Consider the following 25,327-nt stretch of genomic DNA (forward strand, 5'->3'; position numbering starts at 1 on the left):
CTGACAAGTTGCAGATGTTTATTTACTGATCATTTGCACCAGAAGTCTGCACTGAAAATTGTATTTGAGAGGAGTGAATTAGACACAGCAGGTGCATAACTGTCCCTTCAAATAGTCCTTCAATCAGTTTTTAGCATTACTGAGCACCAAAATAATTGACAAAAAAAGAGAGACATAGCATCCTCCTAACAGCTAAGTACCTTTTATGTAGACTTCTTTACCTGCACTCTCAAAAGGCAAAGTATTGATACCTCCTATGGAACTGCAATAATATACTTACCTATTCCTGACAGGAATGATGAAACAGCTTCAGCAATGCCGGTTCTGAAGATAACATTTACAAAATCATACCAGAGCTGTGGAAATATTAACCTGAAAGGACTTACCTGCATTTCAATTTGGATAACTCTCACTAGTTACATATCTTTTAAATGAGGTGATCGAACCTTATACGGAGTCTGACATTAACCTAAGTACCATTGTATATGAGAGCAATGTACTGTATTATAAAAGCAAATACTATTCACAGCTTAGAGATAACTCTCGCATTTGCTAATTAGTCATTTTAACAAACAGATGAATATGATCTTTCCCAGGGAACAGAACAAAAGCCAAGGAGAGAAGCTACTCACATTCCTTTGAGCCGTTGCCACATTTTTTCTGCGTGTCCTCCTATTTGATACTTTATAGAGGTGCTTTCCAGTTCCCGAGTTGTTTCCGTCGCTCGAGCCCCCATCGTTATTGTCCTACAGCGATACAGTTACAGTCAGGCTCACCAGCAAGTAAAAGCATTCTTTAGTCCACTACAAATGTCAGAAGATCCACGCACGTTAGACAGTAGCTGCTGTCATACCAAAACACATTAGAATTAAAACAGCTGAGGGACGATCCTGCCTGAATCGCTATTCACTTTGATAGACAAATCCACTCTTCCCCCCCCCCTCCACAAGCACAGAGCAAGTACACACAGCTCCTCTGACCTCACGAGTCTAATCCATACGGGTGAGCCAGCTACTATACTACTGACGGCTCAAGCTCCTTTCTCATGCACTTTTTCTGCTGTAGGAACAGGCACAGAAGCACAAAAGATTCCTTAAAATGGACTATAATTCATGCAGAATAAATGTGAACGGCTTTAACAATCCAGAAGGAAAGAAAGGCTGTTTTTTGCTCTGCAGGTTGGAGAAACAGGCTGCAACAGGAAAGCAGATGGTAGAAGCCAGTATCAGCCACATCACCCTACAAAAAGAGTGCATGTTCAAATGCCAGAGCTTTCCTCTCTTTAGTTGGTCCTGAATTGATTCTTAATGAATAAATATCTACCAGCCTCTCAATAAAAATATGACTGTACGAATGCTCAGTCGGTACTGAAGACATGTATAAATCCCTGCAGAAGAGAAATCAGAGCGCTCTACAGGTTGTTATTGAAGGAATACGCTGTAATGATGACTATTCACCTTCTCCTAGCAACTCCACACAGTAGGTAACTGTCAATTTAACCAGTGGAAAATGCAGCAGCTGCAAGACAGCCCGCTCAGCGAATCCTTCGGGACAGCATGCGTGTGTCAAAATCTGATGCTGAACTGTGGGTGTCTGCCAGCAAAAAACAATTAAGTGCATGCAAACAGCAAAAGGGTTGAGGACTAAACGGTACGCCAGCCGTGCAGCAGATTGCCAGCTCTGCTTTTCAAGTGCAACCCTCAGAACCTGGTTGTACAGTTGTACCCTCTCCTGGGTTTAGAGAGGGCAAAGGAGAGGATTCCCTTGCTGCTTGCTCAGCCACAGACGTGGGTTTGCAGAGCAGCTCCTGTACTCTGTAAATAGCACCTGTCTTGTTAGGTAAGTCAGTAACAATTTTGATTTCTGAAGCAGCAGCCAAATAACCAAATGTACCACAGGCTTATCTCAATGACCACGTTTGTTTCCATCAGAGTAAGAGCTATGCAAGAAGCCATGCAAGAGGGGTGTGCCAAGTAGGAGGAAGTATGACTGAACTTTGTCAGCTACTAGTGTCACGGCCAGCTGGGAAAAGGGGCTTTGGGTCCACAATGGAACAGTGAGGAAGGGCGTCCTCGGACGCTGACTGGAAGTAACCTAAGGGTAGGAGATGCGTATCTCATTATAGCTTTAACTAGACAGCTTTATCTGTGTTAAATTTTACAAAGATGTGAGATGATGAGAGGTTCCCATCTGATGCAATTGGCAGAAATGGATAATATCGTTAAGTACTCAGGATCTTACAGAAAAATAAAAAAGAGGCTCACTGCTTTGAAATAATCCTAACACTTCAGAATTTCCAAATAAATTTTCTTTCTCTAGGATATGTTTTAAGCACATTATAAACTTAAAATATACCCTATGAGAGTTATAAACCAGTTTGAGATGTGTCTTTTACACACTGATTTCAGGTGGATAATTAAATAGTATATTTCATTTACTTCTATGGATTTAACACATACACAATTTTAAACTGTTATTAATTCACAGATTTCACAGAATTATTTCTGACTCAGACATGTAAGAGTCAGTCCCATAAAATTCACTAGCAATATCTGAAAAACAGTTACTGGATGAGCGACTCCTCTTATAATTTTCAAACAGCATCATAAGACAACAGTGAAGAAATACAAACAGCTGTTTTTTCAAAAATTGCAAAGCATTTATTTGGTTAAAGGCAGCAGCAGTGTCTCTGAAACTTCACTGAGGAACCACTTAAAAACTTCCAAACTTTCCACTCCTGTTATGCATGGAGTCCAACTAAAGTTTGTAAGAAAGAGTATAAATATCCTTCCATGGAATAACTAATGAGAACCTCTCACACTAATCTGGGTTCTTCCCTGACTTTTATCTGCCAGACATCTAAAGCAACACAAAGAAATTAAGTATTTATAGAAATCACATAAACCTCCAGGGACACAGGGGAATTTTAAGGGCCTATTTTTTCTCATAAAGTATTCCCAGCTCTTGTTCTCCATTTCTACAATGAAAAAAATAGTGGCGTTTGTAAGCTGTTCTTTCTTCCTCACAAGGAAATAAGTAGTTGAAAATATACTGCTTTGATTTACTGGAGAAAAGCATTATGAGCAGGTATTATCCTTCAGGAAGGGAGAAAGGAAAAAATTGCCCAAATAATATCACTGCAAACAGAGACACACCTGCTAACTTCAACAGAACTAACTTCACCAGTAAATTGTAAAAATTTTAGTCCCTGCAGGACCACACCACTGGAACAAGAGAAATTGCTACAACAAAAGCACCTGACACGGCTTAAACAAAGGACAAACAAAGCAGCCTCCTCCCCAGAGATTTATCCTGAGGATCAATACAGCAAACACCAGCGATGACGCAGAAGGATGAAATTGTGTCTCTGAAAATGAAACAGCAGGAAACAGACAAAAACAGATAAAGTATTAGAAAAGTCAAGGAAGTAGCCAGAGCAAGGGTGGTCTTGTATGTCCCTAAGGAGAGAGACAAACCATTTAAAACAAACAAACAAACAACTTTTAGGTACACCGTTATCTTGGAAACGTGAACAAAGAAGTCCTCATGGAGACATAGGGAAACGAAGGACCTTGCCTCCCTTTAGCTTCTGTGAATAACCCTCAGAGAGGGAAGCAGCCAAGCCTGCACCTTTCCTCCTGCTCAGAGGAAGGCAGGCACAGAGGCTGAGAACCACAGAGCCAAAGCAGTGCCAACACCCCTCTGGCTGCAAGAGGTGACATGGGACAGAAAGGACAGGAGTGTGCCCATGGAACATAGGACAACCATGTATTACAGCCTGGACATAACAATGAGAGGATCAGGAGAGGAACTGGGGACGACCTGACTTGCTCAGAGATACACATCTGTGCTCCTGCAGTACAGACTGGCCTAGAGAAGATCCAGAACACTAAACACTGAGCACCTACTTTGGGAAGCCAAATCAACCAGAGAGCACCTGAAATGGTGAGTTATCTTAAATAGTTTTTCTCTTTCCTCTTCCTGTTCTTGTTCTGCTTTTCTGTTCTTTGTCTACCTAACCCGGTGTTTGTGCTACAGTCCAGCATGTTGTTGTTATAGTCCATCTTCCTCCTATAAAACCATAATCTTTTTTTGCCCTTTGCCCACAGGTTTTTTTTTTTAATTTCAGCTTAAAATTTCCATAGTAAAGTGAACACTAAAGGAAAGCCTCTATTAGTCAATATGGAGATATATTAAAACAGGAACAATTAACTTTTTCACCCTTAATTATGGTAAAATAAAACTGTTCCAGTGCCACTTAATCCTCAGATACGAAGCTACACTTTATGATAATGTATCCTAAGCTCCTTTTCTTTCATCTAAAAATACTTTACTTCAGTAGCAATATCAAGACAAAGAAATAAATTTAAAATACACCCAAGAGTACAGAAATGAGGCTGGCTTTTCAATATTGAGTACTGAGAGACCTTTAGAGTTATGCCAAAATCACACAGTTACAATGAAAACAACTTACCTTAAAATTGGGAAAGTCCTGCATCAAGACCAGTTAGAGATTAACTACAGAAATAGGAAAGGGATTGTGCAGGTTTTGATGAGGAGAATTAGAGCTTTATTTTAAATAAATCCTCTGCTCCTGAAGGGAAATTAAATATGCTGCTTTGTTTGAAGTTATCTTCAAAACATCTAACTCATGACAAATGGAGAATAAGGAAGTATCAAGAGGCCTGCAGGGTGACTCGTCAGACTAATACTCATCCCTCCAAAGCTGACAACGCAAACTTCCCTGTGATGGAACTGCAGGAGAGCCATGAACCAATTAAGAAATTGAAAACATAAGAAAACAAAACAGAACCAACAAACCCTCAAAACAATAAGATAAATTTATTGTAAGTAGTCACAGCAGGCATTAGATCCGTTTGCTGACTGTCCTGGCCCTGATCTAGCAAGCACTAATAGACATTTAATTTTGAGTTGGTAAAGCATTGCATTTATTTGCTGGGTAACGCAGAGTTCAACACTATTGTAAATAACAGAGGTAAATCATGGAAGAACTGCCTGCCAGTGGACTCGAGTGTTACAGGTACTTTGTGAACAGAACTTGAGGTAGGACAAAGATCCCATCACTCAAATGCTGCCCTTGCAGAAAAGGAATGGTTTGCCAGACAGTTCGCCACGTCTCCTTCTGCCCTCCCCATTGTCTATTACATTTGCATTTGTGAAGTGATGTGCAATCGCCTTCTTCACAAGCAGAGTTTCCAGCTTGCTTGCAATACCCACATATTTCACATTTGCGAAATAATTCACAAATGTGTGGATTATTAATCAACAAGAAGCACAGCAAAGGAAAAGGAATATTTGGTCTTATTAAAGTTCAGGGACTTTATTTAAATACATACATCTCCAGCAATCTGGCAATGGCAAAATATTGATGTTACAGTAATCTTGGATTTTTCAGATTCTCCATAGAATATATTAATAAAATTAGTAGTTACATAACTGAGGAATGGCAACTTTAAAGATTTACACATATGGTCTACACAGTGCATTGGCACTGACTCAATTAAGTAGGTAAAATAGTTGAGATAGATAGATAGATGTATTAACAGTGATTAGATGATCTAAATACGGAGACCCAACAAGGAGCATTTTCCCTTTATTTTTTTTTAGTATTTTCTCGTGCACCTGATTTATTGTATTTGAGCCTTCTTCATATGATCACTAAAGTATGTATATTCATTCATGTGTCCTGCAAGTACCCAGCTTTACGTATAGCAGGGAGAATAAAATATCCTCTATTTGTTTGCTATGTGCATGGTCTATCATATTGGTAGTGAACGTGGAGTCAGATTTATTGAAGCTTTTAGGCAATTAAAATAAAAACAAATACCCATGAAAGTTTGCAAACAAATTAGCTGATAAACCTCAGGGCACAAATAGACATATATTTGCAGGCCTACTTATGACATATTAAGACCTTGTCACATTTGATTGTTCAATATTGCCCCTTACTAGAGGTCACCAGCTCCAAAAGTCTGTCACGGCTGTGTGTGAGTGTTCACAGACCAGTTCAGCGCCAACCAAAGTTGGGTTGATTAAAGCAGATGTCTTAAATCCCCACTAATGTTGTCTAGGACCTCACTAAAGTCAATTGAATTTAGATGGCCAGGTGCCTTAGGTAGGCACATCTATTTTTAAGTTTACTTTCAATATGATCTTTTGCTCAATTTAGTGTAAGGAATCATTCATGTACTTCAGTGAACCAAGCAATCTGAAAAATTCTGGGAGATAGAAAGATGGCAAAAAATGAATAATTGCAGAGATATGGAATGCATGAGAGGCGTGCTACAGTTAATCCAAACAAAAAAGAAATAGAGAGGAAAACTTGCTACTGCATCATCAGTAGCAAGACAGAAGAAGATAAAAAGAGGACTGTTTTTTGAGTAGCTAGACTTGGAAAGAGGCCTTGGAAGCAGAGTTTGAAAAGTGTTGGAAAGAAAGACAGACAGCTGTTAATCAAGAAGAAAACAAATGTTCACCGGAAAGTGTCTTGCACATCAGTGAATGAAATGAAGCAGAAGAGTTGTTCAAGGCAGGGTAATAAAAGGATCATCTTGACCTGCTTCGTAAGATAGATGCTTAGTTGGCCGTTGCATGCTACATCTTTCTCCAGGTATGTGCAAATTGGTCAGCAGAAATTCATTGGTAATTTAAGCTGAAAGACAACTGTTTCACACACAGGAAACAAACTGAATGATGAGTGAAACAAAAATGGAGAGTACAGAATAGTTCTAAGTTTTCTTTAGCTTTACTTCCCATTAAAAGTGACTCTCAAATTTTCAGTACTTAATTGTAATACTTCAGAAACAAAGCGAGAAGCTGTGGTTGCCTTGTTCAAAACATGACTACAAAGAACCACTGAAAACTGGATTAAAGTTTCGGAAAACAGGAACTTTAGCAATTGCATGTAGCTTATACAGCATCATGGGACAATCGGCACAACCTAAGAAAATAGAGGTTACAGGTTTTTAAGGTTTGGTGGCTTTTAACTTCTTTATTTAGGATGAATTGGCAAACTGGTTTTGAAAACCATCGGCTGAAGTTGAAGAGGAATATTCATGAAACAAACACTAACTTTTAGGAACTCCTTAGGAAGCAGTTTGGCTACAAAACTAATACGCTGATTTTTGCAAAGAGAGGAAAGCATTCTAGAACTAGCAGCACTGTTGAAAAACGATGGATTGAAATTGCCACAGAGGATTGCAAGGATAACAGTGTACTTCATAACAACGAGATTGTTACTTTTCAATGTCAAAAAGGGCAAGACTGCCCCCACAATGTTGTAGAATATAAATGTTCCAGGTTAGTTGTGTTCCTTTTATCACAGGCCACTGCCTGTTTAATCACATTTCATACGTTGTCAGTCTCTTCTTTAGGAGTTCTTATGAAGTCATTACAATTTTGATAATCATGCACAGAAGAGGTAACAGTGAGGTAAAAGTCATTAGAACCACAAAAGCTGTGTCTGGCTGTGAAAAATGTAACTGCCAAGTTATTGGTATGAGCGTACAACTAGGGAAAGACAGAGAAAGAATACAAGGCAAAAGGAATTAGGAAATCTGGATTTGGCAAAGCATTTGAACTACACTGAACTACACCCACTGAACTACATCAGATGTAAAGAAAATAACTAGTCCATGGTGGCAAGATGTGTGTAGACAAAGACAACATGGAGTAAAGTTGTTTCAGATAATTATTGTCTAAAAGAGGTTATTTCAAGCACTCATTTTGAGCTACTCAACAGAGAAAACAAGAAAATCGTTCCCTTTTGCTATACGTTACTTACCAAGACCATGGCAACAAGAAAATGTTTCTTGATATTTATAAAAGACTGTAACAGAACAGATGCCAGCAGAGAAAAAAAAAAGTCTCTTCATCTCAAACTGAAGATGTAAATTAGGGAATCTACCCTTACCGTAGCTGTTTTTACTGTAAACCAGTTTTCCACTAGTAGTTGAGCCCAAACAGGTAGAGTCAATTCTTTACACCCCATATAGCAGTCCCTTCCAAACCTGAACTACAAATCTGAGTTTCAGGACAGAAGGGCAAAGGCGTTCCCTTCGAGACACAAGACCTTCTGCATCATAAACCCAAGCACCTCCTGTAAATTTGGGGCAGCTCTGGGTGATAGACAGTATTGCATGTGATACCTTGAAAGCAGATTATACATCAAACAGTGTTTTTAAAAGCATCAAGGTCTTCATTCATGTATGCTTTTGCTTTAAAGAAAAATAAGATGATCATCACCTCTTCAATCCAGGTTATAAAAATATTGAAGGAAAAATCCAGTTAGTAATGGCAGCATATCGCATCTATGAAACAGCCACTTGATCAAGAGAGGAAAGCAATAAAAATAACTAAACACGTAATCTGATTATTTTCATTTTTAAATGCCATAAATACACACTTACTTTCTTGCAGATATTACCTGGACCCACCTTGGCTCCTACTTTAGCGGGGGGTGGGGGAAGTAAAAGAAATCTGATTCTCTGGATTTTATTGAATGTGGAGACAGTCACAAGTATTGTGTTGCTGTTTAAATCTATAGATCATGCTCCAACAATCAGAAGAAAGTGCAAAATAAAGATGAGAAGTTTTTCAAACCTGTCTTCTCACACTCTGGGTGCCCATATCAATCCCATTGAAGATGAAAAATTGGAAAAATTCAGAAGGTGTGTACAGAAAGATAAACCGTGACTATCTAAACTGTTGCTAGAGGATCTGATGTTTGGGTTATCAGAAAATGGCTTTCCCTTCAAAAAATAACCAGTTAATACTGAATACTGTACTACCTTCATTCCTACTTCACATAGTCTGGGGAAAGCCTGACCTGGGTTGTCAGGGTTCACTTGGGACCTCTCCTACCAGTGAGAGAAGAAAGCCCCAATCCCACACCAAATCTCTTTCATCCTCAGAGAAAACATGAGAAAAAGGGCATTCAGTAGTGGCTGACTGGCAGGCAAAACAATAGGGAAAGCAGAGGATAAGAATCAACAAAACAAATAAATAATTAACAGGAAAATTTGTATTTCCACTTTACAACATCCCTGATAACTACTTTAATTTATATAAGTGTTAATGAGTTAATGGAACAGAACTAAAATTCTCCAGGAAAGTAATTCTGCACCTATTGTGCTACTAAATGTGGAACTTGACATCATGGAGCAATGGTGAAGACCAGAAATATAAATTATTTCCAAAAGGACTAGATAAGATACTAACCACAATCCAACAATGGCTGTTAAACAAAACAGTTCACATGAAACCTCCAGCTCAAGATGTGAACAAACTGTGGGATGTTACAAGGTAAAAAAGCGTATTAAAGAAGATCACTCTATGTACCTCTTCTTTGCTATATTCCTTTCCCAAGTATTTTTTTCCTGCCCATCGCTGGGAACAGAATACTAAGTGATAGAAAACTTTATTCAATATAAAAGTGCTTCTCATGACATAGAAAAATACTTTTGATTAAATTTAAAATTAATAAAAAGTATCTGTAGATGCAATAGCTTTCCTCCTGAATTTATATAAAGGCTCCCATAAAACCTTTGCAGAATGCCTTCTGCTCCAGTAAACAAGCTGATGGAGTCATTGGTACTGCATATGCATGATAGAAAAGTAAATATATGGAGAGTCCCTAAGAAAGAACCAAGAATATCTTCCACACATCCTTCAACCCAGCCTGGATAATTTGCTATATAGTACAAAAACCTACAGAAGACATGTAAGGAACCCAAGAAAAATCAGCAAACGCAAGCTTAATTTTCACAGCCTCTAAATTCAAAAAATTCAGTCTGTACAAAATTAATATTCTCCAAAAGTCAGTTTTAAAAAGAAGAAAATCGTATTGAATATTATTAAGTACATGATGTGACTGTGTTGGAGTATGCACAGTATTATCTGATTCAGAATTAGTCTATTTAGAACCTCTACACTTCTAACCTGAAATCTAAGCGCAGCTGAAATCAGAAGGGCCTTTTCTTAACATAGTCTGCAATTTAACCTTAAATCCAGCAAGATGGACTCCGGCTTTTGGCTTTTAAACATCTTAAAAGATGAGTGGAGTATTAAACTGAGGGTAAAAACTGGCAGCACACTTAAAAATTAGTTCAACAGCCTAGCATGCAAAAAGATTAACGACAAGAGCAAAACTCTGCTGACAGTCAGATGTTTAGTATCACTTAAATGTGTTTAATATCATTGGAACATGCAAGTTCAACCAAAGTGTAAAGGTAAAGTTTAGGTAAGTTTTAAAGTTGTGCTGGCAAAATATCTCTCTGTCAAATTTTTCATATCAACTCATGATTTGGTATAAATGTCTATGCATACATTTTCCAAACAAAAATTAGAAGAGAGAAATATGTGGATTCAAGTCTAAAAGCAATGAAAATGATGAGTTTTCCAATAAAACATTTGTTTATTTCTTAAATATTAGACTGCTTAGAATGAAAGGTTCTAAAAGCATGATTTAATTACCTACCTTATTAATTTGTTTATTGACCCTTGAGCAACTGAATGTAAAACGTATGTTTAAAGACTGACTGTTAGTGGACACCAGCAAAACTACTTGCGTTCACAGGTTGAAACCTGAGGCCAGGGGAGCAACTGAACCATTCTTAATGCCAAATGCATTACTGATGGAGGAGTACATTAGCAATAAGTTCACATCTTTTGTCAGATACACGACAAAAAGAGCTTTTTTTACCTTGAGAATAGCTATAGCTCCTCCACCACAGACATTTTTCATTAATTTTTTTTTTTTTTCACCTGACATTATTCTCAGACCACTGCTAGGACTGCTGGGTAGGGTGGGAACTGAAGATCACCATTACTCCATCTTATTCACTCTGTACAGTTACTAACACTGATGACTAAACTTTGATACGGCTGGTGAAGTTGCGCTAACGATAAAGACTTACAAAAAAGGAGTGTAAAGGAAGAGTAAGCCCTACACAGCTCATCAGAATCCTTTTTGGGGCTATCTTATTTTTCTTCTATTTGTTTGTCTATTTATCATTATAATGCTTCCTGCCTCTATTAATCTCCATCAACAAAATTTCTGACCATTTTTAGCATGTGTAAATAGTTGTAAACATTCTAGCAATAACAAAAAAATGCCTGGAGATTAATTCAGACAGAACTTATGTCGAGCTCTGGGAGATGGAGGAGTGAACTCACTCTACCGTGTTAAAAAATTTAAAAATATTTAATAGAACAGTGATGTGGTTTCCCTTGAAATAGAACACAAACTGAGCATAAACCAAGCATGAATTTATCAGCTTACAGAAGTGAAAAGAGCTGAAGAATTTCTGCTCGATCTGACACAGCTACCTTACCAAATCAGGGCTCTCCCTGCTCATTATTAAGTCAACAAGGTAATCATGCTGCTAAAAAAGGCAAATTTCAGAATATAAATAAGTAAATGCAAAATACAGGAAGTGTTTAGGAGCTCTCAGGTAAACTTTTCTGTCCAGTTTTAGGAACCAAGTTTTAATAGTTTGGGGATATAAGAGTGAGTCCAGAGGCAAACAACAATAAAAAATACCATGATAGCATGAGCATAGATAAATATATATAAAGAATAAAGTTAGCATAAAGAAAGGATACAATAATTAGTCTATAAAACAAAAGAGCTTGGTGGCGTATGATGCTTTTTTAATAATATATTGGATGCCAATACTAAAAAAAAAATCAGTGGTTGTCAATATATAGTTAGGGTAGCAGAAGAAGTAATCAGTTTCATTTGTAACAGACAAAGGTTAGGCTAGAAATTAAGAAACATTCTCTAATTATGATAGTTAAACACTAGAGCTGGATACCCAGGGTGATAATGGAATCTTTTTCACTGAAGCTTAAGAACAGGACAGCCAAAAATCTATCAGAAATACAGACAGTCCCTGCATCTTTTTTATTTCAGTTTCTTTAGTCTTGATTTTGCAAATAGGCATTTTAATTAGCTCGGGTTGAGATATTCAAATATATCCTGGGAAAAAGAAGATAGCAGCGGGTCCCGTGGAGAAGCAATGGGATAGCACATAAGCACAAGAACACAGCTACTCGCAGCAGAATTCTCATGGCTGGTAAAATCTAATTTTCATTTCCATTAATAAAGTACAGTCATTTTCTTATAATGAGAGAAAGTGTTCTTAAAAATATCCATGCTATCAATATTCTAGAAGCACTTTAACAACAAATAGCAGTTTGTACTTCACTCAAAATGAAAATATTTCTGACTCTCCAGAAAGTATCCCTGGAAAGCAATGAGTATATGTGCACGATCTATGATCTAAAAGGTGCTTTGTTTTACCCAGTCAGGTGCATTGCTGAACACTGATTAGCACACTAGTTTGACCAATTCCACATCACTTTCAAAAGCAATGGTATTGTTGAAGTATATCTTTACGAAAACACTTTTTATTTCATTTTACAGATTAGAGTAATAGATAATACTAAGAAAGAATCATACTTATTTCTAAATTGTTCCAGTGTTTAATTATTCGCTTTACTAATAAACTTGTTCCTCATTTTTAACTGTTTTAGCTCCAACTCTAAATAATAGGATTTTTTTCCATTTTCATCTCTTGCCTTATAATCCCTCTCTGCAGTACATTGCTTCTTCTTGTCCATACCTACAGATTATACTCCAATCACCATATAATCTTGTTGATGAAGTAAAAAAATCAGAGTTCTTAAATCTCCAACAAAAAGGTACATTTGTCACTCTTTCACAAGATCAAAATGATTTTCAGTGTTTGTTAAAATAACTTCATTGTGAAATCAGCCCGACTGTCCCAGCTGAGCTCTCAAACTGTTCTATTTTCTGTGCTGCCACAGCTGTTTTCTGTGAAGTAACTTAATTTGTCACCAGAAAGATTAAGCTCATGCAATTTTTTTAATAACTAGTGCTTAGCAAAAGTATCATATGTTTGATAGCTTCCAACACTGATGGGTTCATCAATCAGATTATTTATATGACTTTTAATAAAAGATAAGTAAAAGATAGAAAATAAACCCTTTCTTATTTCAGGCTACAAAATAGCCTGGGTGAACGTGTAAGGAAAAAAACCAGTAAAACAGCATAAAGGACTAGTGATTTACTGTCAGTTCAGAACTATTTTAAGCATCTTTACGCTGTTAACCACTTTTCAGGCCAGCATTTGAGGCCTAAATGATGACCGTTAGGACAGATATCTGACTATCATTGCAGAAAAGGAGAAGCTAGAAATGGAATTAAAACCTAACATTTTGTTTTTCCTCTGATAAAAAAATGACAGTATATCCTCTAAAAATTTCCAAATTATAAGTTCAGGGAATATTTCAAGTCAAACACATAATTAACAATATAGATAGAAAAAGAGGTGCAGTGTTTCTATTCTAATATAACAGCCAGCTTTATCAAACATCACATGGCGATGTGGGGTTTTCTGTTGTTGGTTTTTGCTACTTTGTTTTAAAGACGATTGTACATTAGGATATGAAAAGCATTCATCATATTGTGATGGAAAACGACTGGAATAAAATACGATGTTCATGAAGTCATATTTTAACAACATGAACATAGACATGAAAAAATCTTTGCAGTTCGCATGTAACATTTTGAGTCTGGTAAAGATCTTAAATAATACAGGTTTTTATTTCAGGCTATAAAATTTTTCACTAAATGCAGCCCATTTAAGGATTAGTGGGATTTCCTCATGACTATATACCTTCCTGAAAAATTTGAAGGAAAGCCATCATTTGACAAAAAAAACCCCAAACACACAAACCTAGTTTAAAACTTTTCTAGTACCCAAATGTAATTTAATATACTTTGATTGTTTATAAAAATGGTCCGAGCAATTGATAACATTTAAATTATCTCAGTGAACTTAATGACACTGGCTTGTATTTATACATGCAAAAAGCAGTTAATTTACCTTTCATATAGAGAAAAACTTTGGTGAGTCCATACTGATTTTAATGAATGTGTAAACTAAGGTGTTTTTTCACTTCAGAAAGTGGTAATATAACATGGATGGTTCCACTATTTTCATAAGGCCTGATTCAGCTCTTACTGAGGCCTAGGGAACTTTTTTTTGCGAGGCTGTTGGGCATATCAGCAGTGAAACAAAAAGCGATTGATACAAAAACTGCAAAATAGGGGCCGCAGAATGATACAATCCTTTGCACTGGGTGGTCCTTTACAAATGGGTCTTAGGGTGGTAAAAGCATTATGAAGGATCTGGCCTCTGTGTCACGGAGCAGGAATTTTACACAACAGGAAATATCGCCTGTCATCTTATCTTTCAGCAAAGGTATTAAAGTTTGGCAGATAAAACAGAAAGAATGCACTCCAGTCATTAATCTTAAACTTTTAATATCACATGATTTGAGCTGTAACTCTGAAATTCTTGCTAACATTTATACTAAACAGTCACAGCTCAAGTTTAAACTGAAGCACCTGCCAGAATGTTACTGAGACCACTAAAATGCTGGATATAGCCCGAATAATATCTTTCCTTTCCTTCATTAAAACAGACCAGTTTCTGGAATATGAGGGCAATAAAGACCTTTGATTCCATTATTGCATGCCAATATCCTGTCTGCAAAACCAGCCAATGTTACATATCTAGAGAACAAATATGAAATTAGGTATTAGGTAAGCATAAAAGGAGCCTTCTCCAGCATCTTCCCAAACTAGGGACTTTTTGAGCCAGAGGTTACATTTGATACCATGTCCCATGGCCCATGCCAGATTTATTCCATGTGAATTTGCCTAAAACCTTCTTCAGATCCCTTATTCATTCTTCTCCACAACATCCTGGTGAAATTCATTCTACACTTCAATAACCCATTACAGCAAATACATTGTCATTTGTATGTTTTGAGTGTAATGCATGCTGATTGCATATGATCTCCCTAAATTCTTGCGTTAGAGGAACATTAGATAATTATTTCCTGTTCACATTGTCCACACCATTCAGTTTCATACTATTCACATGTAAATTTTCATGTAAAACTCACAAGTTTTATTCTCAGTTCTCCTCCTAAGAATTACAAACTTTTCATGTGTCTTTTCATAGTTGCTGAGCCCTGAGATGGCATTTTGAGATAAGTATCAAAATGATATTGAAACCACTTTCTTGAGTGATAAAAATACTACAGAGGCCATTACTGTGTATGCAAAGTTCACAATTGGGTTTTTTTCCCTCACTATGTTAATGATTCTTCATTTATTCACAAATCGTCTAACATTTAAATTGTCTAGTATTTGTCAGAAATCAATAACATTGTTTTCTTTGCTCATTTTTAGCAAGAAAAAAAAAGCTACCAATTACTTCTAGCACGCTGTTCTAATTCAGCCTTTTCAGCATTCCATCATGTGAATTTTGTTTCATTTTGCATTCCAACAAACCTTCACAGAACACGAATGACATATGGTATCTGGTCCTCGAATTAGGAAAACCTTGATTGGTCCCTGTACCCTATCTCAAACTGATATCATCTGATTATTGCAGTATTAGAATTTAGCTCTATTACTGAATTATCATCAGTTGTTACAGAGTTTAAACCCTGAATCATTGATGGATTATTCGTAGAATTTGGAAATGGTGCTTTTCTATAGTTATACAACTAAGTTTTTAATGAAAGACTGTACTTCATAGAGAAACATAAATTTACTTTGCAAAAACACTAGATATATTAAAAAAAAGTTTGAATTGTGTTCTCTGAAAATAGAAGTGTAATAGTGAATGTAACTGAAACTAAACAATGTGGTTTTATGAAAAAATGATGACTTGGGAGATTTTTACAGGAGGAAACCTAAACCTCTCAAATTCGAAACTTTTCTTTTTCTGTCAGTGGTATCGGTATTTTCAAATTACACAGTTCAGGAGTGAGACTGTTACTGGGATAACTGCAAGCAGCTTTCCAGTCCTCATGACATTTCAAAAGATAGGTACCCAAAGTGGCTCTGTTCAGTGACACAGTACCTAAGGAACAATGCTGTCCAGCACATCCCAGCTGGGTAAAGTATTATTCCTTTTCCCTTTCAACAGACAAGAAAAGCTGTTCTCCACAAACCCACTTACTATAGAAGAGCTCACAGTTACTGGTAAGAAGGTATACACTGCCACCTAATTCTCAGGAAAAACAGACCACTCCTGGGGTCAAAATTTAGCTGCAGCAGAGAGTGAAATAAAACAGGAAAAGAAGCATTCCCTGTGCAGATCGTAGAATAGTTGGGGTTGGAAAGGACCTTTAGAGGTCATCTAGTCCAAACCCCCTGCAATGAGTGCAACTAGATCAGGTTGCTCAGAGCTCCATCCAGCCTGACCTTGAATGTTTCCAGGGATGGGGCATCTACCACCTCTCTGGACAACCTGTGCCAGTGTTTCACCACCATCACAGTAAAACACTTCTTCCTTTTATCTACTCTAATTCTACCCTCTTTTAGATTAAAACCATTACCATTTGTCCTATCACAACAGGCCCTGCTAAAAAGTTTGTTCCCGTCTTTCCTGTAGGCCCCCTTTAAGCACTGAAATGCTGCTGCAATGTTACTGCAGGGCCTTCTCTTCTCTAGGCAGAACAGCCCCAACTCTCTCAGCCTGTCCTCACGGGAGAGGTGCTCCAGCCCTCTGATCATTTTTGTGGCCCTCCTCTGGACCCACTCCAACAGGTCCATGTCTTTCCTGTGCTGAGTTGTCACAAGGGCAGAGTAGAAGGGCAGAATCACCTCCCTTGATCTCCTGGCCACACTTCTTCTGATGCAGCACAGGATATGGCTGGAATTCTGGCCTGCGAGCACACATTGTCGGCTCAGGTCCACCTTGTCATCCCCTAGTACCCCACGTCCTTCTCTGTAGGGCTACCCTCAATCCCTCCATCCCCCAGCCTGTATAGATAACCAGGGGTTGCCCCAACCCAGGACCCTGCACCTGGCTTGGTTGAACCGTTGAGTTTCACATGGGCCCACTTCCCAAGCTTGTCCAGGTTCCTCTAGATAGCATCCTGTACCTCAGGCGTGTCAGCCACACCACTCAGCTTGGTGTCGTCTGCAAACTTGCTGAGGGTGCACTCGATCTTACTGTCTATGTCATTGATGAAGATATTAAACAGTACTGGTCACAGTAGGACACCACTTGTCACCAGTCTCCATCTGGACATTGAGCCATTGACCACTATGCTCTGGATGCGACCGTCCAACCAGTTGCTCATCCACCAAACAGTCCACCCACCAAATACATCTCTCTCCAATTTAGAGAGAAGGATGTTGGGGGAGACTGTGTCAAGGGCCTCACAGAAGTCCAGATAGACAACATCCATAGCTCTTCCCTTGTCCACTGATGTAGTCACTCCATCATAGAAGGCCACTAGGTTGGTCAGGCAGGACCTGCCCTTGGTGAATCCATGCTGGTTGTCTCAGATAACCTTCCTGTCCTCCATGTGCCTTAGCATAGCTTCTAGGAGGATCTGTTCCATGATCTTTCCAGGCACAAAGGTGAGGCTGACAGGTCAGTAGTTCCCAGGGTCCTCCTTTCTACCTTTTTTAAAAATGGTGCAATGTTTGCCTTTTTCCAGTCACCGGGGACTTCACCTGACTGCTATGACTTTTCCAATATCATGGGGAGTGGCTTGGCAATTACATCAGCCAGTTCCCTCAGGACTCTGGGATGCATCTCGTCAGGTCAAATGTCCAACAGCAGAGAATTTCCACTTTAGGTAACTAAGCAGTGCCAAAATCTTGCTCAACTGTTGTGCAAACGGTGGGGTCAGAGTAAAATGTCTTCACTGTGAACTTAACCATGCTATGGCATCTTTGCAAATCAGTTAAAACTTGACTGAATTATTTGACTAATGAGTTCTGAAGAGGAAAGAGCTTTTGGGGCTACAGACGCTGATTGTTCAAGAGTGTTGCTAAAATTAGCAAAGGTTTACACAGTCCTTATGTATCACATGAACTTTTTTTTTTTAATTTAACTTCCCCTTTCTTTTGAAAGACTTAATAAAGAAGACTAGAGAAGTTAAAGGGTAGTGGATAACACAATTTCTAATACAGTTTTAAGATATATACTCACCTTGTATAAAAAAGCAGCTATTTTGAACCAAAAAAAAGCAGCTAGAAGTTTTACAAGAACTTTATACCTGTCTTTCTGAATTTCATAACTAACTTGTGCTGGTGTAGGAAATTGTATTAAACTATGAGGAAAACAGAAGAAAAACAGACAAACAAGCAGAAACATAACTTGTCCAAGTGCTATGATGAGTATACAAGACAAAATGTAGGTGCACCAATATAGAATCATAGAATAGAATCATAGAATCGCTGAGGTTGGAAGGGATCTTTAAGATCATCAAGTCCAACCTTTAACCTACCCTGACAAAAGCCACTTCTAAACCATGTCCCTAAGTGCCCCTTCTACCCTTTTTTTAAACACCTCCAGGGATGGTGAATCCACCACCTCCCTGGGCAGCCTATTCCAATGTTTAATAACCCTTTCAGTGAAAAAAATGTTTCCTAATATCCAATCTAAACCTCCCCTGACATAACTTGAACCCGTTTCCTCTCGTCCTATCACTTGTCACCAGGGAGAAGAGGTCAGCCCCCATCTCTCTACACTATTCCTGATACAGGCTAGGATGCTGTTGGCCTTCTTGGCCACCTGGGCACACTGCTGGCTCATATTCAGCCGGCTGTCAACCAACACCCCCAGGTCCTTTTCTGCCGAGCAGCTTTCGAGCCACTCTGCCCCAATCCTGTAGCGCTGCATGGGGTTGTTGTGACCCAACTGCAGGACCCGGCACTTGGCCTTGTTGAACCTCATACCGTTGACCTCAGCCCATCGGTCCAGCCTGTCCAGATCCCTCTGCAGAGCCAACCTACCCTCAAGCAGATTAACACGCCCGCCCAGTGTAGTGTCATCTGCGAACTTACTGAGGGTGCATTCGATCCCTTCATCCAGATCATTGATAAAGATATTAAAGAGAACCGGCCCCAGCACCGAGCCCTGGGGGACACCACTTGTGACCAGACAGCAACTGGATTTAACTCCATTTACCACCACTCTCTGGGCACAGCTGTCCAGACAGTTTTTTACCCAGCGAGGAGTACACCGAGTTCAGGCCATGAGCAGCCAGTTTCTCCAGGAGAATGCTGTGGGAAACAGTGTCAAAAGCTTTGCAAAAATCCAAGTAGATAACATCCACAGCTTTTCCCTCATCCACTAAGTGGGTCACCTTATCATAGAAGGATATTAGGTTTGATAGACGTGACCTGCCCTTCACAAACCCATGCTGACTGGGCCTGATCACCCTGTTCTCCTGCATGTGCCGTGTAATTGCACTGAGGAGGATCTGTTCCATGACCTTCCCAGGCACCGAGGTCAGACTGACTGGCCTGTAGTTCCCCGGATCCTCCTTCCGGCCCTTCTTGTGGATGGGTGTCACATTTGCCAACCTCCAGTCAGCTGGGACCTCCCCGGTTGTCCAGGACTGCTCATAAATGATGCAAAGTGGCCTGGCGAGCACTTCTGCCAGCTCTTTCAATACCCTTGGGTGGATCCCACCCGGCCCCATAGATTTGTGCACCTCCAGGTGCTGAAGCAGGTCCCTCACCATTTCCCTTTGGATTACAGGGGCTTCATTCTGCTCCCCATCCCTGTCTTCTAGCTCAGGGGGCTGGGTACTCAGGGAACAACTGGTCCTACTGCTGAAGACTGAGGCAAAGACTGCATTAAGTACCTCAGCCTTTTCCTCATCCTTGGTCACTATGTTACCGGCCCCATCTACTAGAGGACAGAGATAATCCTTAGTCCTCTTTTTATTGCTAATATATTTATAGAAACTTTTTTTGTTGTCCTTGACAACAGAAGCCAGGTTTAGTTCTAGCTGGGCTTTGGCACTCCTGATTTTTTTCCCTACATAGCTTCACTACCTCTTTGTAGTCCTCTTGAGTGGCCTGCCCTTCCTTCCAAAGGCCATAAATCCTCTTTTTTTCCCTAAGTTGCAACACTAGCTCCCTGTTTAGCCAGGCCGGTCTTTTTCCCCCGACGGCTTGTCTTCCAGCACATGGGGACAACCTGCTCCGGCACCTTTAAGACTTGAAAAACATCCAGGCTTCCTGGGCTCCTTTGCCCTGGAGGACTGCCTCCCAGGGGACTTTGTCAACCAGGCTCCTGAAAAGCCCAAAGTCCGCCCTCCGGAAGTCCAAGGTAGCAGTTCTGCTGAACCCCCTCCTTGCTTCTCCCAGAATCAAAAACTCTATCATTTCATGGTCACTGTTCCCCAGACAGCCTCCAACCTTCACATCCCCCACAAGACCTTCCCTGTTTACAAACAACAGATCCAGCAGGGCACCTTCCCTAGTTGGCTCTCTCACCAGCTGTGTCAGGAAGTTATCCCCAGCACATTCCAGGAACCTTCTAGACTGTTCCCTCCCTCCTGTACTGTATTCCCAGCAGATGTCCGGCAAATTGAAGTCCCCCACGAGGACAAGAGCTCGCGATCTTGAGACTTCTCCCAGCCATTTATAGAATATTTCATCTGCCTCCTCATCCTGGTTGGGCAGTCTATAACAGACTCCTACTACGATATCTGCCTTGTTAGCCCTGCCCCTGATTCTTACCCATAAACACTCAACCCCAGTAACACCATCATTTAGTTCAAAGCATTCATAACGCTCCCTGACATACAGGGCCACAGCCCCGCCTCTCCTTGCTTGCCTATCCTTGCTGAAGAGCCTATAGGCATCCATGGCAGCACTATAGCTATGTGAGTCATCCCACCACGTTTCTGTGATGGCGACTACATCATAATTATCCTGCTGTACAATGGCTTCCAGCTCCTCCTGTTTGTTGCCCATGCTACGTGCATTAGTGTATAAGCACTTCAGCTGGGCTATTGGTCCTTTCTCCTTTTTACTGGAGGGAGCCGAAATTCTGCCACCCCCAGACTTATTCCTAAGGAGCCCGGTTACGCCCCCTGTCTTTTCCAAGTCTAGTGCCAGGATGCTGCTTTCAGGCTTTTTGCTAGCAAGCTTGGATCTATCCCCATCCCCCTTCAAATCTAGTTTAAAGCTCTGTCAATGAGCCCCGCCAACTCTTGCCCTAAAACCCTTTTACCCCTTTGAGACAGGCTTTTGCCATCTGTTGCCAGCAGGCCTGGTGTCCTGAAAAGCAGCCCATGATCAAAGAACCCGAAGTCCTGACGATGACACCAGTCTCTGAGCCAGGCATTGGTCAGCTGGCATTTCCTGTTAATCTCCTCATCAATCTTCGCAACTGTTGGGATAGAAGGAAACACTACTTGTGCTCCTGATCCCCTAACCATCCGTCCCAGGGCCCTGAAGTTTTTCTTCACTGCCCTCAGGCTTCTTCCTGAAATTTCATCATTGCCTAACTGAAACATCAATAAAGGGTAGTAGTCAGTAGGCCTAACTAGGGTAGGGAGTTTCCTCTGGACATCCTTAACTTTGGCCCCAGGGAGACAGCAGACTTCCCTACAGATTGGGTCTGGTCTACATATGGGACCTTCCACTCCCTTCAGAATTGAGTCCCCTACTACAAGGACCCGTCTTTCTTTCATAACTGAGGATGTTGTTATACGAGGCATAATCCGTCTTGGCTTCGGTGACAACTCCAAGTTCAGCAAGCTGTTGTCCTTGTCATCCTCCGGTTCCCTTTGCAGAACACGCTAGAAAGATTTCATTTTACACTTGTCTTTAGTCAAACCAACATTGTTTCTGCTCTTCTAAGAGAGTGAAAAAGTATTCATGTACTGCTTCTGAGATCAGAGATTAATGACATTAGGAAACCTAATAAACATTTTGTAGCATTAGCAACCTACTGCTTGATATTTTTCGCACCAGAAAGTAACATTATGTCTGAAGTTCTTAAAAAAATTATAGGTCAGATCACATAAAGACCCTTGTATAAGACAAAGTCCAGAAAAAGAAGAATACAACAGTAAGATAAAGGTTACTTTAGTACCTCCCTATTTCAGCATTATGCGTCAGTGAATCCTCAAGTTTTAATATCCCACAGAAATAACAGAGACTAAAACTACATAGATGCAACCTAGCCAACCTTTTTCTTTTGCAGGAATGGCAAACCTATTCCCCCTGCCTTCTCCGATTGGCCTCAGACAAGAAATTCTCATGGTATTAAGATAGTTACTAGCATTGGTGAAAGAGAGGTGCACACATAGGTGAAGATACAATTTGGAAAAGGAAAACAGAAGGGATGGTAAAGAAGATCCCCAAGTATCTTCTTTGGAATTCACTAAAAAAGAATAGAAAATAGCATTTTATTTTTCCCTGGAAAGGCTGGTCCTGAGGCTTCCCAAATACCTGTGCTTCCTCACAGACACTGTGGGAATGAAGCATTACTCACTGAAGAGGGAGAAAGGGAAGGGAACGCTTAACCAACTTGGACATAAGCAAGTCCAAGGGACCAGATAGGAGGCATCCAAAGGTGCTGAAGGAGCCAGACAAGGTCTTTGTGAGGCTGCTCTCTATCATCTATGAAAGATCAAGGGAACTGGGGAGCCTGGAGAAGAGAAGGCTCGGGGGAGACCTCATTACTCTCTAGAGCCACCTAGTCAAAGGATACAGAGGAGATGGAGCTACACTCCTCTCAGAGGTGCACATTTATAGGACAAATGACAACAGACAAGTAGTAACATGAGAAATTACGGTATTTGAGGGGAAAATTACCATGACGGATTCCAATATTTTGAAAAGAATCTTCACCACGCAGGCAGTAAAGTACTGGAAGAGGTTGCCCGGAGGGGCTGTGGAATTGCTGTCCTTGGGGATGTTCAAGGCTCAGCTGGACAAGTCCCCAGGTAGCTTGATCATGTGTGACTACATGACCTCCAGAGGTCCCTTCCGACTAAAACTGGGGCTCTCTGATTCTAACATACAGCAAAGTACTGCCAAAATGGATAAAGATGTATTAGCCAAGCTTCACTTTGCACTGCAGTAAGCTGGGACTTTTCATTTCCAATTAATTGAAAGTTCTTTTAAAGAAGTACTTGAAATCTGCACACTTCACGTTGTCTCCAATAGAAGGACATAGACAATATAATTTACCTGCAGAATTTATTGCTGCAGGATGCAATTGATTTAATTATGTTATTAAGATTTTTAGCAGATTAAGTATAAATAATGACAACTACTATTAATGTAACATAGTATACAAATGAAAAGGCTAGCAATTTTCAGGCTTTAGTCAGATCATAAGCACATCACCAGACGGAACAAAACCAAAATTATCCTGTTACAATAATACAAAATCTTGGCCAAGTATACCTAATATGCAATAGTACCAGAGACAGAATACTGAATTATTAAACTATTTTCTTACATGCTATATACTGTTTTCACTATTAAGTATTTGAAGAACTACTTTGTGTATTTGATTTTTGAGGATAAGTAACAGACGATATTGCTCATCAATAATTATTTCTCTGCGTTTCCTTTACTCATTCCTCCAAAATATTGAGAAAATTACGACAGTATGCAAAAGACAGTTAAATAATGAATTTTTAATAATTAAAAATTATTGTTGAAACATATGCACATATGTTTTTCTATGCAAAGGTACCAAAAAATTGATTTAAAATTTAATATTCAATAACCCAAAGCATAATGGCTCATTTAGCCCAAACAAAGGCTAAAAAAATTAAAAGGCTGAAGTCTGGACAAATTATCTGCTTTGTTTTAAAAACACATTTTAAATGAATAGACCTTAGCAAATTTAATCTGCTATAGCTGACATCATTCCTGGGCATCCATTCAAATTCCAAATTTAATTTCAGTGAAGCTTTAGTAAAAGTAATGCCTTCTGCAGATTCAGACCCATCTGACTGACATTATCTACTGATGACAATAAAAAGTAACTTAACCAAATATGGTGTCTATAAACAGTTCTTAAAATTAAGTATAGATGAAATATATGTTAAACTGGCTTGGAACAACATTCTATTGGATTTTGGTTACTATTAGCAGGGTCTATGCCCTTCCAAGTAAGTATCAGCACGTACTTTAGAGTTCTTTTGAATTAATGTTTTCTTTTAGATAGACACATGCTTTGTGTCACAAGCTGATGACTTTTGATATATTGTTATGGTGAAACGTACTTACTACTGAAGACAGACGTATGGCATGGTGAGCAAAGTACAGAACAGAGATAAGGAAAATCCAAGTTGGAGAAAACCTCTACCATGGGCCTACCTCCATGATATTTAGCACAATTTCAAATTTGTGACAAAGGTAAAAGGAAGATTAAATGTAATTTTATTTCTTTTACTTTTTATGGTAGATATCGAAGTGTAGTTAGCTCATCCCTGTTATTGACTTTGCAAAATTGGCAGAAAATTGCATGAGTTGAAGCTTTCTTGGGAAATTTTTAGATTCCAACTTTGCTCAGAAAAATTATCTGAAAGTACACTTGGCAGAGCCTTCTATAATCTCACAAAAGACCACATTGGAATTTGCTGGGGATTGAAAGAGCTCCAAGCACTTATATTTGCATATGCAAAACACATTACTTGCATGAGAAAAAATGCATTTGTTCATACAGACATTTAGCCAAATCAATTAAATACTAACTTACATAACAGCTCATTAATTCTCATTAATGTGAATTTGTAGAGTTGCTAGGTTTTCTGTTTGTAAGTATCTGAGAGAGTAAATACTTTTCAGTTGCAATGAAACATACACATACTCTATTCTACTTATTTTTTTTAACTTACAGCATTTAAAAACAAGCCCATAAAGGTGCCAAACACATAATATTAAAATCATTCTCCATTCCATTCTCAGTTCCTCAACTCCTTCGTTCACAGAAACAAGTGTTAAAGAAATGAGTACACTACAAAGTAAAACTTAGATAAAGATAAAATCCATACCCAGGAGCCTTTTTGCAAATGCTTTCCTACCCCTTAGACTAGAAGGCTAGAGAACATGCAAAAAAAAAAGACTTTGCTAACTCACTCAGAACATCAGGTTATTCAACATGTCCACGGCCTTTGTGCTTATCTCTGAAAAAAAAAAAAAAAAAAAAAAAGTGCTCATCAGTGAAAAATCTACTTATGTATGTTTCCTTAGTTTTACATTCCTAACCAATAAACATTTTCAAATTAAATTTCTGTTTGTAAGAATACCACAGTCAACTATACATTACAAAAAGTTATTTTAAAAAAAATCTGAAAGAGACAATAATAGATACATTCCTCTTGTGCACTATGACCAGTTCTTACTTGTTTTAATGGAATAAATGTCATCTCTCAACACTGCTCCACACAGTTACTAGCAGATAAAATGAAT

The 25,327-nt window shown here is 39.1% G+C and overlaps 1 protein-coding gene across 5 annotated transcripts in view; it reads right to left on the reverse strand.

The window, feature by feature from the left end:
• The window catches only part of PDE1A (phosphodiesterase 1A), a 189,545-nt gene extending 164,532 nt beyond the window's left edge, over positions 1-25,013 (reverse strand). The window contains exons 1-2 of one of the 5 annotated variants that reach the window (XM_063341665.1): positions 24,995-25,013; positions 633-746 (exon numbers count right to left, since the gene is read on the reverse strand). In XM_063341665.1, the coding sequence (XP_063197735.1) occupies positions 633-736 (104 nt within the window). In that variant the 5' untranslated portion in view covers positions 737-746; positions 24,995-25,013. Of the gene's footprint in view, positions 1-632; positions 937-980; positions 1,429-1,457; positions 1,592-24,994 lie in introns of those variants that run through there. The other 4 variants (XM_063341664.1, XM_063341663.1, XM_063341668.1 and 1 more) reach the window with 4 other exon arrangements.
• Positions 25,014-25,327: the final 314 nt, after the last annotated feature.

This window comes from Chroicocephalus ridibundus, chromosome 7, assembly GCF_963924245.1.
Source record: "Chroicocephalus ridibundus chromosome 7, bChrRid1.1, whole genome shotgun sequence".
In the NCBI taxonomy this organism is placed as follows: domain Eukaryota; kingdom Metazoa; phylum Chordata; class Aves; order Charadriiformes; family Laridae; genus Chroicocephalus; species Chroicocephalus ridibundus.